General features: G+C 39.2%; 1 protein-coding gene across 1 annotated transcript in view; it reads left to right on the forward strand.

The window, feature by feature from the left end:
* ACYP2 (acylphosphatase 2) overlaps nucleotides 1–13,440 on the forward strand; it is a 45,286-nt gene extending 31,846 nt beyond the window's left edge. Inside the window, exon 4 of the mRNA XM_075707837.1 lies at nucleotides 13,326–13,440. Coding sequence (XP_075563952.1) covers nucleotides 13,326–13,440 — 115 coding nt within the window. The remainder of the gene's footprint in view (nucleotides 1–13,325) is intronic.
* Nucleotides 13,441–13,801: the final 361 nt, after the last annotated feature.

The raw sequence follows: 13,801 nt of genomic DNA on the forward strand, positions 1-13,801 counted from the left end.
CCAAGACTTTACTCAGTTGCAATTCATTCTGCTGATGTGTGCCTGTCCAGCCAGGGTTCAGTTACACCATCACAAACTATGTTTTTGGTAGAACTACTGCACTGTTCAGTGTCCGGGGAAAGCTTGTTCAGAGGAGGCAGTGGGCTTTGTATAGTAAAAGGACTTGTAGCTTCTGGTCATGTCTTCTGTTCTCACCAGTCTTATTGGTGAATAAGACAGGAAGAAAAGAAGGGTGAACAACTAAGAGCATTAAACACTGCTCTGAAAGGTGGGCATTTCTCTATTTCCACCATGGTGCCAGTCAAGTAATTTAGATGAGGCTTTTTGCACGTGATCTGTTTTTCTCCTTTTACTGGTACCCCGTTTGAGACTCTGGAATGTGACTTGAGGAGCACTGAGCTCCTTCCTGATCTCAGTTACATCTGTGTGGTGAAATTGGTCATATAGTTGTAAGTATTCTTAAAATTCAGGCCTTGCTTATCTCAAAATGGGCGTTTGAATTCATGAAGGCTTTTAGTGTCTTTATCTGGAGCCAGATCTGTGGTTTAGCCACCCTTTTCATCTGATGTATACTATATCCTGAATTTCATTGCAGCTGTTGTAATGCAAAGTTCATATTTAACGGATAGGATTTATATAAAGTGTTTGGACTATTTTTTCTGGACAAGGAAGCTGGAGCATGCTCCTGTTTTTATAAAGTGCATGATGATATGAACTGTTCTGATGTTAATTCTGCAAAATTATTGTTTTGGAACAGCTCCCCCTAATCGTACACTGCTAATGTTTGTAAGCTTTTATAACTCTTCCTCCTAAATTATTAGTTTTGTTGTTTTGCTTCTAAGGTCTTGGTGTTGCAAAAAAGGAAAACATCTTTTATTCTCTGTGCGCTTATAAATGGCCAAACAGACCTTCATGAGCAAATTCGAAGTGTGAGAGTGTGCCTTTTGAGAGGTTTTACTCTAGGAAACCTGCCAGTCTTCAATGCCAGCATTTCAACTCTCTGCCTTTGGAAATCTTTGTTGCTGGAAGCACCAAGTAACTCAAAGATTATTTTGAAATGAGTTATTTGAAATGAGCTATTTTAAATACTTAGTTGTTTTTTCTCTTTGTTAAGAAGGTAGTAACTTTGGACTGTGGTCCTGAACCCCTTCTTCAATGTGCATGTTAGCACAGGTGAAAGTCAGGAATGTTATAGTTAACAAGGAAAAGGCCAAAATCTGCATGCAGGTGATGACCATCGCAGGAAACACTGAGTCAGGAAAGACATAATGCAGCTGAACATCTGTGACTATACTGGTGAATTATCCCAGTTCCATGAATTCTGTGGGAAAGCCCTGTCTGGGGGGTGCATGCAAGCTTTGCAATGGAAAACAAAATTTGGTTCAAAATGGTGAGTCACGACTAGCCTGGTAGCATTCACTACTCATCCTTTTGTGTGTTAATGGGACACTGGCAATTAGCTACGAACCCTAGGTTTTGTCAAGCAAAATATTAATGAAGTACTTGTACATAAAAAATTTTAGTAAAATTAGCTGCTAGTGAAATTACTGGTTTTCTAGGATTGTTTTGTAGTTCTCAATTCACATTACAAAACCCGTGTGGTCCCTGCAGCAGTCTACGGTGTGAAAGTGATCAGAAACAGATCTGTCTGCTTTAACTGTCCAGGCAGAATGACATTTCAAAAAAGAAGAAGGGAAAGAAAGAAATGGCATACAGAAAACAAATGAGATGTTTGATACTTTTTGACAGCCCCTGAAGCTTGAGGGAAAGATGAAAAAATGGGAAGATTTGCGTTTCGGAATGTATTTATACTTTGCCAGTAATTCTCTTCTTACCAAGCATTTCACAAAATAGCAAAACCTGTTGTATATTAAGAAATTACAACATACTACTCTTACTCTGCTGTTACAAACTACCTTTCTGAGAGACAGGAGGTAAGGTGTGGCATTGCCTGAGCAATGCTCTTGAAAAATCTAATAGTTGATACGCTTAATTCTATACATAAAAAAGCAGAGAGCTGATTTTACTTAACTCTTACTGCTTATTTTAAAAAAATCTTAGTGTTTCATTGTTAGAGCATACATTGTTAGCTCATTGCCCATAGTTCTTCTGAAAATGTGTCTTTAAACAATTGAATGGAAACCAAACAAGTTATTTGGACTAGAAAATATTAGAAACTCGGGTTTTGCTAGTTGATACCCATGTCAAAGGAATATGCAGTTATCTTAAAAAAAGGGATCAATGTTTTTCTAAAATGGAAATTCTTTGCAGGAGAATATTGCCCAGCTCGCCGCACATCTAATGAGTTGGAGAAGTGTTCCCTGGGTCTGTTAGTGTGTTAACCCACAACATCCTCCCCGGTTGCCTCCTGATGCACATTTCTGCTCTGGCAGCTTATGTCACATGAAGCATAAGTGACAAAATGAAAATTTTGTGCAAGACAAGGTGTTCATTAACAGTTAACAATACCTGTTTAGGAATACTTGAAAATAGTAGGGACTAATTGTCTTCCAAAGGTGGTTTCCTTGGTTTGGGCTTTTTTAGATGTTTATTTCTTGTAAGTAGTCATAGATCTTTGTTTAAATTTTGTAAAAACAGAGGTCAAGTCTATCTTGCTGTCCTCATTACAAGTGTCACTGTTGACTTCAGTAGAAATAAGATACTGTCTTCAGTAGAATTCTGCTTTTATTGTAGTTCTTGAGGTCCGAAGCTCTCAATACCAGAAAAAATGTACCGCTAAAGGGCAGATTCTAATGAGTCGGCAGGAAGATGTCCAAAACTAATGAAAAGTTTAGGAGGAAAGATCAAGCCCATTATTCTCATAATAATAATAATAATAATAAAAAAATCAGTAAATCTGCTGGTTTGCTTTCTTAAGCAAAGTTAAGTAACTTAAGCAGCATGTACCATAGTTGCCTTCAGAAGGTGATAGTTTAGGGTTTCCAGTCTGGGTTTCTTTTTGTAGGAAAAAAGATCTTTTTTTTTTTTTCCCCCTAGAAAAGAAATATCTATTTCTTTATTCGTTTTATCACTGTTGCAAATAAACAGGAAAACATTTCTAGAGAAATAGCATAAAAACCAGGTATAATATGTAGTTCAGCACAGGAACCACTGAATAGTGAAGAACATGTATCAGATCTTATTTCAATAAATATTAAAAGCCTTTTTTTAAAATAACAGTTTTTTTAGAAGGAAACATTGAACCAAAGTGTGTTCATGCTCTGATAGCTTCCTTAAATAGCTTGGAGCAAGTGTGTTTATTTTTACTGAGTATATTCATAATGACAGTTTATAGACCACGGCATGGACTTTGCCATAGGCGTACTTGCAGCACTGTCGTCACTCGCATGAACAGGCCCTTTTGCTATTGAGCTTCTCGTGATATTAGTGGAAAGTGTAAAGCCTAACAATTAGAGATATTACAAAGCTGATTTGAGTAATGTAGATCTGCAGGAAATCAAGTAGCTCACAGTTGAGACTTTTGGTATCTTTTATTCAAGATCTCAGCTGATATATCCAAGATACCTCCTATCAGAGCAGTTTGGGATCGAAGAAAGGCTGCTTTAGATGATGTGTTTAATACTCCCCTGCAAAGATAGCCTCTGTCATCTTATGGACTTAAAACCAAAGTGCCCACAAGTGATAAGATAAATTTATGGAACTTAAAAGCCAGTAAAGAAAAACAGTCTTTATATTAGGTCTTTCAAGAATGGTATTTTTAATGTATGCATAGTCATAAAAAAAACCCCATCGTAAAGTAGTAATATATGGTAAAGAATGAAAATAATTTTCTTACTGTAAGTGAAATACAGCTCTTTGGGACGTGACAATGTGGAAGATGTACTCACTTCCATAAGGTCTGTCTGCCCCTCCATAAGGGACAGCATGCCAGAGCCTTGGCACGTCTCATTTTTGGCTCCTCTGCTGCCTTAGGCTTTGTCTGGAGGTTTACCTCAAGGCAGAGGAGACAGGCTAGGCTTTGGGAAGTACGTGACTGTGTTTAAAATAAAAGGTGGATTTCTGTTATTTATGGAAACAATAAATAATACATCTCAACAAATCCTAGTTCTTGGTAACAAATCTAATCAATTGCAAATGGGATCTTATCGCCAGGGAATATTATATACACATTGCAAAGGGGATCTTATTTCCAGGGAATATTGTATATGCATCTTGTATACCATGGGTACAACGTTACCTCCTTGTAAGCGTACTACCATGCTGGCTTCACCTCAAGAGCATGTTCTGGTGTGCTGGAAACCACAAATAGCTCTTGTTGAATAAAGAGTGTAATAGCTGTAACGTATCCTTATGTTAATCTTTTGCTTCCTCCTTATTGTAGCTAAATTTATTATACAAAAAACATACAGTATTATGAAAGTAAGTCTTGACAAAGCCCAAATTTCCTCATCATGTAAAACTTAAGCAGACTGTTAGCTAGTATAATCTACTTGGTGTTTTTTCTGAAGAGTTGTGCTCTCTAATATAACATCATTAAAACATTTTCTTGATCTGTTAATTCATAGACTAAACTCTCCACTATTTTATATCACAGTTGCTTAAAAAAAAAAAAAGTTCCTTGAGATTGCAGGTTAAAAAGATGGGTGTAGCTGCTTCCTTTGTGAGTGTGCAATTTACATTACCAAATTAAATCACATAGTGTAAAGTCAGTGGAAAAAAGGGGGCTGAGCTAGCTGAACGCTTAATAAGAAAACTTCAAAACACTTTTGTAAGCTATAGATAAGAAGAAAAATAAAATTGTCAGTTGTTACATATTTTTCTGTCAATAGCATCCACTTCTACAGGGGCTAGATACTATGTGTGTTGCAGTTATCTTTTCTTTAAAGGTAATTTGTAAGCCCCAATATATGTTAATCAGCTGGCCTAATAGTAAAAAAAGGTATGTGAAACACCAACATATTTAAGCCTTTCAGCTTAAAATTGTTTTGGCTGAGATTTTTGTGACAAGCTGAGGGGTGGGTTCTGTTTTTACTATAAAAACAGGCAGGCAGACGTTCTGTACATACGAAAGCAATTGTGTGTGTGTTCCAGCATGGGGAACAGCTGGACAACCAGCTACCTAATCAGTGCTCACATATGTGGATGCTTATTTAAGGTATTTGGATAGAAACAGTCACTCCTGCATGTTTTGAAGTGAGCCAACCTGTTAGCTCCTGAAGTATTCAAGCAGTGGTATTCTAGGGAAAGGTAAATTTGTGTATGGTCACGGCAAATATTAAATACTGCCACTCAGACTTGCTCAGTGCTCTATAACATAATGCTTTAAAAATTATGATGCTTCCCTTTCAAGTTCTCTTTTTTTTTTACATCAGAAAAGGCCAGTTTGCAACTTCTCAAGTGAGTGCCTTCGTTTTTCAGTCTTAGCTATCCTAAGTACTTGTAAAGTAAGGGAGACTTCTGAGGAAAATAGCAAGAATCCCAATGGTGCTTGAAGGAATTCACTGTCTTTTGGTCTGGCATTATTTTAGTTCTTGCATAATAAATTAATCTGTAGCTTTCTGTGTAAATCTGTCTTCTGAGAATTTCATAGGGGATACAGCAAGCATGGTAATGTGGGGGTTGGTCCTCATATGGCTTTTATGTCTGTCCCCCTTGCTGAACCTTATTACCAGAGAACAGAAAAGTGTAGTTTTTCAAATTCTTGATTGCATTTGTCATCTGCAGTTTTCTGTCTTATTTGAATGCTTTCCTGGACTGTGGATGCCTGTTGGTTTGAGATGAATTCTCCAATCGGATGGCTGGAACTGGGCCCCCTTTACTGTAGCGGCTGGTTTGTTTTTACTGGGCTGTGTAATGAAATGGATTTTAAGAAAAACTGAATCGGTTGGTGTGATGATTCCTGATGGTGTTCCAATAGGGTTGCTTTGAAACGGCCAAGGTAAGGGTTTCATTAACATTTTTAGGTACACAATTGATGGTCAGAGGCAATAGTACTTTACTCTTTGTTCAGCTCTAGAATATGGCCGTTTGTTTTAAATACAGTTTATGTGGGTGACGGGCGCTAATCAGTTTCTAAGCGTTAGAACTAGCTTTCCTTCTCCAGAAGCCTGAACTGGTACACTAGCAGCAACAGTTCCTCCTCATTCTAAGCTTCCTGTGGCATTTGATTTAATAGAGGTGGAATGAAAAATAACTTTCCCTTGCTTTCTGCGCAATGGAGCGGGGCTAGCCAAAATTCCTAGTCTGCTTTGTGAGCCAAATCGTACCCTGCAGAGGCAGACGTATTTACAAGGAAAAAATACAATAGGCCTTTTTGCTGCTTCTGGCTCTCCGGTACGTTTACTGCTTTGGGAAGATGGGACGCAAGCTTAACAGGAAATTCTCTTTTGTCTTGTACTTTCTGTAGGTCAGTGTGGACATAAAAGCTGTTCTGAGTTACTGAAATGGCTGAATTTGGTATTACTTTTCATTTAATTCTTTACTCTTCTTTGTTGGAACAAATTTCTGCAAGATTGCTTAGTTTTTTCTGATAAGATCTGTGAAAGAAGCCAAATGTGACTTGCCTAACATGGATTAAACAAAGAGGAATTCTGGTAACTTTTTTTTATAAAAATGCACTTCTTTTGATCATATGTTTAAGTTAAATCATTAAATTCTACTTGAAATTTACCAACATGGTTAATAGGAAAATCCACAACAGGTCTTTCCATGGCATACAGGAAAAAACAACTTCAGATTTGGTTTCATTCATACTGGGATAATTTCTCCTCTTCAATGAAGAGGTGAAGACATTTAACATAGATCAGATATGAATAACAAAATAAATTTGAGGTACATGGAGTCAAATTCTGTGCTAATGCAGACTAGTAATGATCATATGTACATTAAACTCTTGCCAATAAAATGTATGCAGTATGTGATTAACATACAAGTCATTTTTCTCAGGTTTATAAATAGAAATGTGACACCAAAATATGTATTTGAAGCTTATTTGGTATTACCATACCTGATTTGTATCTTTAACGTATCGGATTCTGCTAATTTGCCCTTGTTGATGTTACTTTCAAATAGTACCTCGAAGAAAAGCTTGTCATATATTCTCTAGAGAAGTGCTGGCATTGAGCGCAGCAGGGTTTGAGAGAAGGAAGAAGTATAAACAAATTAACAACATTCATCTGACAGCTGTGTTTAAAAAGACAAAGTCAAATGCTAGTTTTGATTAAGTATCTTTCTCCCCTTTCTAAAACAGCTACAGAACTTCTGCTAAATAGCCAATGGGCTAAGAAATTCCTGTTGTTGGGATGCCCAGAGCAGCTGGTGAACAGGCAGCAGCAGCGTGGTCTTTGCCATGCCTACCTGCTCCAGCTCTGCCCTGGGGGGGCACGGTGCTTATGCCTGAGCAGGTTGCTTTGTTTCCAGCCCGCCTGCTTGTTGGCCTGTATCCTTAGGCTGCTGGTGGCTTTCTCTTTTTTTTTTTTTTTTGTTTTAATCCTTGAAGTAACCTGTCACTTGGCTTTGATTCGGTGGACTGTAGTTGGGGTCCTCTTAAACGTGTTCAAATTCCTCTCCCTTGCGCTTTGCCATGTTCTCCCACTGTACTTCCCCCTTCCTTTTGCAGGTCCGTATATGCAAGCGGCATGGACGTGCAATGAAGTGCAGACATTTGATCCTGACCTAGCGTGGCCTGCTGCCAGCAGGGGTTTTGGTGGTGTATCAGGGGTAGGCACAAGGGTTAAAAAACCGCCGGATACCTTTTGCCTGAGGAGGTCCATCAGTTCCCATGGCAGCACAGAGGCCCCTTGGGCAGAGCTCTAAAGGCAGCTGTGTTTTGGGTCAGGTGGCTTCAGGTTTTTACCCCAAGCTAGAGAGCCTGGTTTTGAGAGCTAAAAAAATTACTAGGACCAGACCATGAAGGCCAGTAGGAGAAATTTGATTGTACATATTGCTTGAGTCCTCTTGACCTTATCCTGCACCAAAATCTTGGTAATTCTTTGTAGGATTCTCCCCAGGATCTCTCATGTATTTTCTTCAGAACCTGTTTTTCTCCACCTTACTAAGGCACTGATTGCTTTTGCTAAAGTTAAAATGCTAAATGTGGTTTGGTTTTTTTCAGGCCACACTATGATTCAAATCATGTCAAACAAAACTATTTTCAAACACTGTTGTTGCCAAGGTTTTTATCCTTCCTGCTAGTGTTTTCACAACAACACTGAACCCTATAAATCTTATTTCCAGATTCTCATTTTACTATTGGGCTCCTGCAGCCGGAGCAGAGGTGTAGGGACAACGGAGTGGCTCTACAGTGAGCTGGGAGAGATCTTTACTGCACAGGCTACTAGAGGCGTTACCTAGATGTGAATTTCAGTTTCATAAAAACAAAGGCTTTAAGTAAAATGTCCCTAGCCCTTATGGTTACCGGGAAAAGCTTGAAAACCATGGCTGAAATTCTTCCCAAAAGCTCAGAAGCCAGCCAGCAATGAAAAAGAATTCCACATTTCTTCTGCAAACATTTAAATATCAGGATTTATGAAAACTTGACAGTACTGTTTCAGAATACAACAACATTTTGGAGGTATTTTATAAATATTTGCAATCCTAGTCTATACACTGTCACAGATATAAATACAATCTTCAAAAGGCAACATTCTCTCCAATATTTTATCCCAAACAAAGGGAAATGAAGTGTAAACAAGCCAGTGCTTTTGTTTTCTTTCCCTCTAAATGAAAGCACCCATTTCTCATGCTCTGCTGTAAGTGATACTGTGGCTAAGGTGAAGAGAAACAAACGTGTTTCTCTGAACTGTGCCTAGCTCACCAAGTATTAATGCCATGGGTCATTTTCAGGTCCGTTCCTACTGCTATAGACTGTAAATTGCTCCAGTCTCGGGATAAAATAGGTTGGCTTTTTGCATAAAATACATGAACTACTGCAGAAGCATCCTGTGTCTATCGATGGTGTGATAGAGTCTAGCACAGGAAAAATGCATCGTTCATTTACGGGCTTGTTTGGCATGCCTGCTGTGGAAAGGTGCAGAAAGGCCTGTTTCTTCCTTATCAAGGTAGGAAAAGATTTCAGTCGGAGCACAGTGCCAACTAAGCCATTTTAGACATCTGTTTGGAAGCATCGATTTCAGTTGGAAAAAAAATGTCTTATTCAGGGAAATCATGATGTTATTTGACTGCCTGTAGTATTCAAAGTGTGGTGGCTTTTAGGGCTGCGCTAGTATTACCTTGTATTGCAGAGGCAAGGCTCCTTAAATAACATTTCCAGAGAACTCTCCGGATTTGACCTGGTCAGGCTTCGTTCTGACAAGTTAACGGGTAGGCACGTGTGCCTCGGCGTACAAAAAGATGCCTGCCTGGAATAGTGTACGTAGCCAGGCTATTTCTGCGAGAACCGAAATCGGGACGGTGCAAACCCAGCTCTTCGGATGTCGTTTTCCAAGAATATGCTGAAGGGAAAGAGCCTGGTTGCCTAGGTAACAAGGCAGAGTCACTTAGCACGGTTCGTTTTAGTTAATGAAATGATAAAAGGGAAAGAACGACAGATCCAGTTGTTTTAAACTGCTAGGAGTAAGCCTATGAATATGGGGATGGAGAAGGCATGTATTTAAGTTTGGGGAACTGCCTGGGAAGCTGTTCCAGGGGAGCCATCCTAACGGGGCTGAGGAAGGAAAATCCAGAAGGGTGAGAGAACCGGTGTGCTCCGAGTGGCTTCGGTGACAGCGCCCGGAGCGTCGCTGTGCTCGGGAACGTTGTTAGCTTTGCTCTGGGGCACGTTTTGGGCTGTGTTCGCAGCCCTGCCCATATGCAGCAGCTGGGGCGGCTGGGCCCTGTTGCAGGGGCCATCTCCTGGCTGTGAGGCTGTGGAGAAGCTTCCAGAAGGAGGCGGGAGGCCCACACCGGCAGCAGCCAATCGTGCGGTGCCACCTGTCTGACTGAACCAATCAGCTGGGCGTTCTCAGCCCTGTGGCCGAGGGCGGGAAGGGGGTGCCAGGAGCGCTGCATGCCCTGAGGAGCTGCCCCAGGGCTTGGCCTGCGGGCAGGGAGGCCGTGTACCTCCTACGGCGGTGGCTAAAGCGCGCCCCGTTCATCCAGGCCCCACGCTGCCACTTTGGTTTTAAAGAGTGCGACTGGAGCGTGGCCGAGAGCGGTTGCGTTGGACAGGCAGTACTTGAGAAACGAAACACGGTAGGAAATGGCGATTTGGAGATTAGCTCTCGTTCCAGACTCATGGCAGCAGTGTAGCTTTAGAAATATATCCTTTAAAATTGAAGAGTAAGCTCTATACTGGCCTGTCGCAGACTGGTTTAAAGGAATGTCCCTGTTTGATTCAGACCTACCCCATGTGAGAAGCGAGGTGGTGGCTTTCTCACTCCTGAAGAGAAGTGGGTAGCAGCAGTGAATTTTAAAAGATGGATGCTATAAATGGCAAGCTAAAACTCCAAATGCTAGTAATTGTAGCTAATCTCTTGCATGCATTGTGTGATCTGAAATTCATGGCACATGTGAAAGAAAATTAAGAAGGCTGAGGGAAGCAAGAGGAGGATACAGAACCTTTTCTTAACTCAGGTCTATTGATCTGGGTACTAATGAAAGTTAAAACTGTTTTAAAAATAACTACTCTTACCAGAGATATTGGAGACGACATTTTCTGCTCTGTAGATAAATGAGGAAACAAGTGTAACTGTGTGCTACTTTTAGCAAATACTGGTTTCCTGCTTTCTTAGCTTGTAAAAAATGAGCTGCTTCGTAGTGCTCAGTGAACGGTCTGTCACTTGAGCAAAGTGAGGGGAGATCAGTGAAGAAAGTCCTATTGCAAAGTATTAACATCTCGGTGAAGAGCTGGGCCCCTACAGTGCAAATCCCAGGTAGGAAGCAGTTCTGTAGCACTTCTTCCCTACCTCCTGCATTAAATAAAGAACAAAATACACATATCCTATAAAGTACATGCATCCTATAAGGAGTTGCCATGGAGTTGGATTGTTTAAGTTGGATTTTCATGATTTGTACTTTATCCTTATTCATGTAAGAGTATATGGAGCTGACAATGAATAAAGTTTGCTCTGTGCAGAGTTTGCAGAGTTACTTTCTTCATGCAGCGGAACTTGGGAATTGGAAGCAGCCACGGATGAATATTGGTCTTATGTACAGTGGTGAAGGCTGGGCAAGGAATATATTTCTTTTGGTTTTGTCTAGGACAAGCTCACCTTAAAATGAGAAGGAAAAAAAGGAAAAAAGTCTGTTCACTTGTGGACATCACATTAGTCTTCTAAAAATAGTACAGATTTTTAAAGTAATTCAGTGTTTCAAATACATGTTCTTTTTTCCTCACTCAGGGACATCTAACTGTATTGGGGACTTTTCTGCTAAATAAACAAAGGACTTTTCAGTTTTTTTTCATAATATGGAGCAAAATGGACTGGTCTATTACAAGGCTTTTTTCCTTCTGTTGAAATACGTGGTCTGCCTTTAGGGCTCCAGCACAGAGTGGAAAGTTGGATTCTCTCGTTTCAGTTATGTAGCCCTATTCCTGCGTTGTACTCCTTACTGGAAAGGCTTCGTCATCTAAAACAGACAAGGGGGATTGCTCACAATGTGAAGCAAAGAACAAGAGGTGTGAAGATGTGTAAACACCTGACAAATATTAATTAATTGCTGTATACTAAATTAAGGCTTGTCACACGTTGAACATGAGATACCTGTATCTGGTTGGTGTTTTCTAGGAAGTCTTTCTATATAGAGCCTCTGTTGTAGCAGTCAAATAAGAAGGAGCTCACGGAGCTCTTTGGCACTGAGTCTATAATCCACCAAGCATGCCCCTAGGGTTATATTTCAAAATGCATGAGTAGTGGGACATACATGCTTTCTTAATAAAGTATTAAGGATGTATATTTCTTCATAATCAAGAGACTGTGCGCAGAGTTTCAAGAACAAGGTGAGTTGCATAGATCCTGAATACAAGTTTGGACCTGTCCATGCTAGTGATGAGACCAATCTTATGAAGGACTAGCATGGTTTGGAGAAAATGACTTCTCTGATAACCAGCTAAGACATCTGACATGTTTTGTGGTGTTACGCTGTGTCAGAAATTGTCTAAAAAACCCTCTTGTCACATAGGGCCTTATAACAAGATACATTTCTATACCTCAGGTGTGTTTTTATTTACTGGCTCAAGATAAGCAATCTCTATGCACAATTTTCATTGTAAAGACATCAAAGTTAAGTCTCACTGCAAGAACGTTGCATTTTATAATGCTCAGTGTGATTTTTTTGTCAATGAATTAACATAACTGTTAATAAGACATAACTTTTATGGTCTTCAAATTGGAATTTAAATGAATAATGATATTTTTTAAAATACTAATCACAGTTATGTGTCTACACCAGTTTATGCATCATTAAAGTTATGGAAGGAATTGTGTGGAAATATACTTAATTATGCTACACTAAAATACTTTTTCTATTTCTAAGACTTTAGTACAACAGAAGAATACTCGGAAAGTATTTTTTGTACATAAACCTCTTTGTAAGCAGTGTCATCTGCTACACTTGAAGTGTTTGTGCACCTCCCCTTGTTACACAATAGTTTCACTAGTGTGAATTAGTAAATTGCTGCAGGATAGGAGTGTAGGGGGTGCGTGTGTAGGAGCAGCCATTGTGCTGTCAGCTTCCTGCCTCGATTACCTTATGGTAATTTGTGTTCAATACTATTTTCGAGTGTGCTGTGGAAGAAGGCAAGCACCAACATAATTAAAGATTGGCTCATAATGCAAATACATGCAAAACTGCCCCTTATGAATCAAGAATGCCTGTATAACATTCAGTGTTTATTATTATAATCTAATATTGCTTTGTGACACCTTTTTTATTTCTGTTTGCTCTATGTCTTTTTGCTGGTTTTGAACTTAAGTCATTTTCCTTTCAGCTTTTGTTTCTTTCAGTTGTCAGAAAAGGGTAAACTGGTTGTTGGAATTCTTTTTTCATACTATTTTTCAATTATGAATGGTTTTTTAGGTCCTTGCTAAAAGTGTAGTATTGAATCTGCAGAGGTAATATATACCTATTTTAATGCTATTAATAAGCACTTAAAGGGGATCATTACAGTTAGTCTGCTCTAGCCTTTTGTCAGATGTATTTTTATGTAATGTTGTGTAATGCTTTTTGAAACATGCTGATACCTTCTAAATAGTTTGGTTTGCTTTTAAAGGAGAAAGGGAGGGAAAACAGAAAAAAAACCTGAAAATATTTGGGGTAGTTTCCTCATTAAAAGGCTGCTTCTTATGGCTCCTAAAAGCATGGCAGGAGAATAAACCCTACGTGTGCAGTTCTTTATATGCTAACCCTCTCTTTTTTTCTTGCAGGAAATCCTGGCTGAGTAGAGTTGGAAGCCCAAGTTCTCGAATAGATCGAACAAATTTTTCCAATGAAAAGGAGATTTCCAAGCTTGACTTCTCAGGATTTAGCACTAGATACTAATAGAAGAAAAAAATCACTAAGCACAAAACCATGATGTTTCTACTGCATGATGTTTTCTGTGCCTCCGTAAAATGTCACAAGAGTATTTGGATGCTTTCTGTACTAGAGATAAATATAAATGGTCCCTGTTCACATGAAGTAAGAATTTTTTCGTTGCTGTATTAGACATTTTACGCCACGAATGTCAACATCTAGTATCTAAAAATACCAATATCTAATTTGTTGCATCTTGAAAGCTAGATAAATGGTTAAAAGTGCCTATGATTATTTGTGCAGAGTGAGATTTGTTATATATAACCATATGGAACCTAATCTTTACACTGTGATTCCTATTTTAGGTGCAAAATAATAAATTTATGTT

The sequence above is a fragment of the Pelecanus crispus genome, chromosome 3, assembly GCF_030463565.1.
Source record: "Pelecanus crispus isolate bPelCri1 chromosome 3, bPelCri1.pri, whole genome shotgun sequence".
Classification (NCBI taxonomy): Eukaryota; Metazoa; Chordata; class Aves; order Pelecaniformes; family Pelecanidae; genus Pelecanus; species Pelecanus crispus.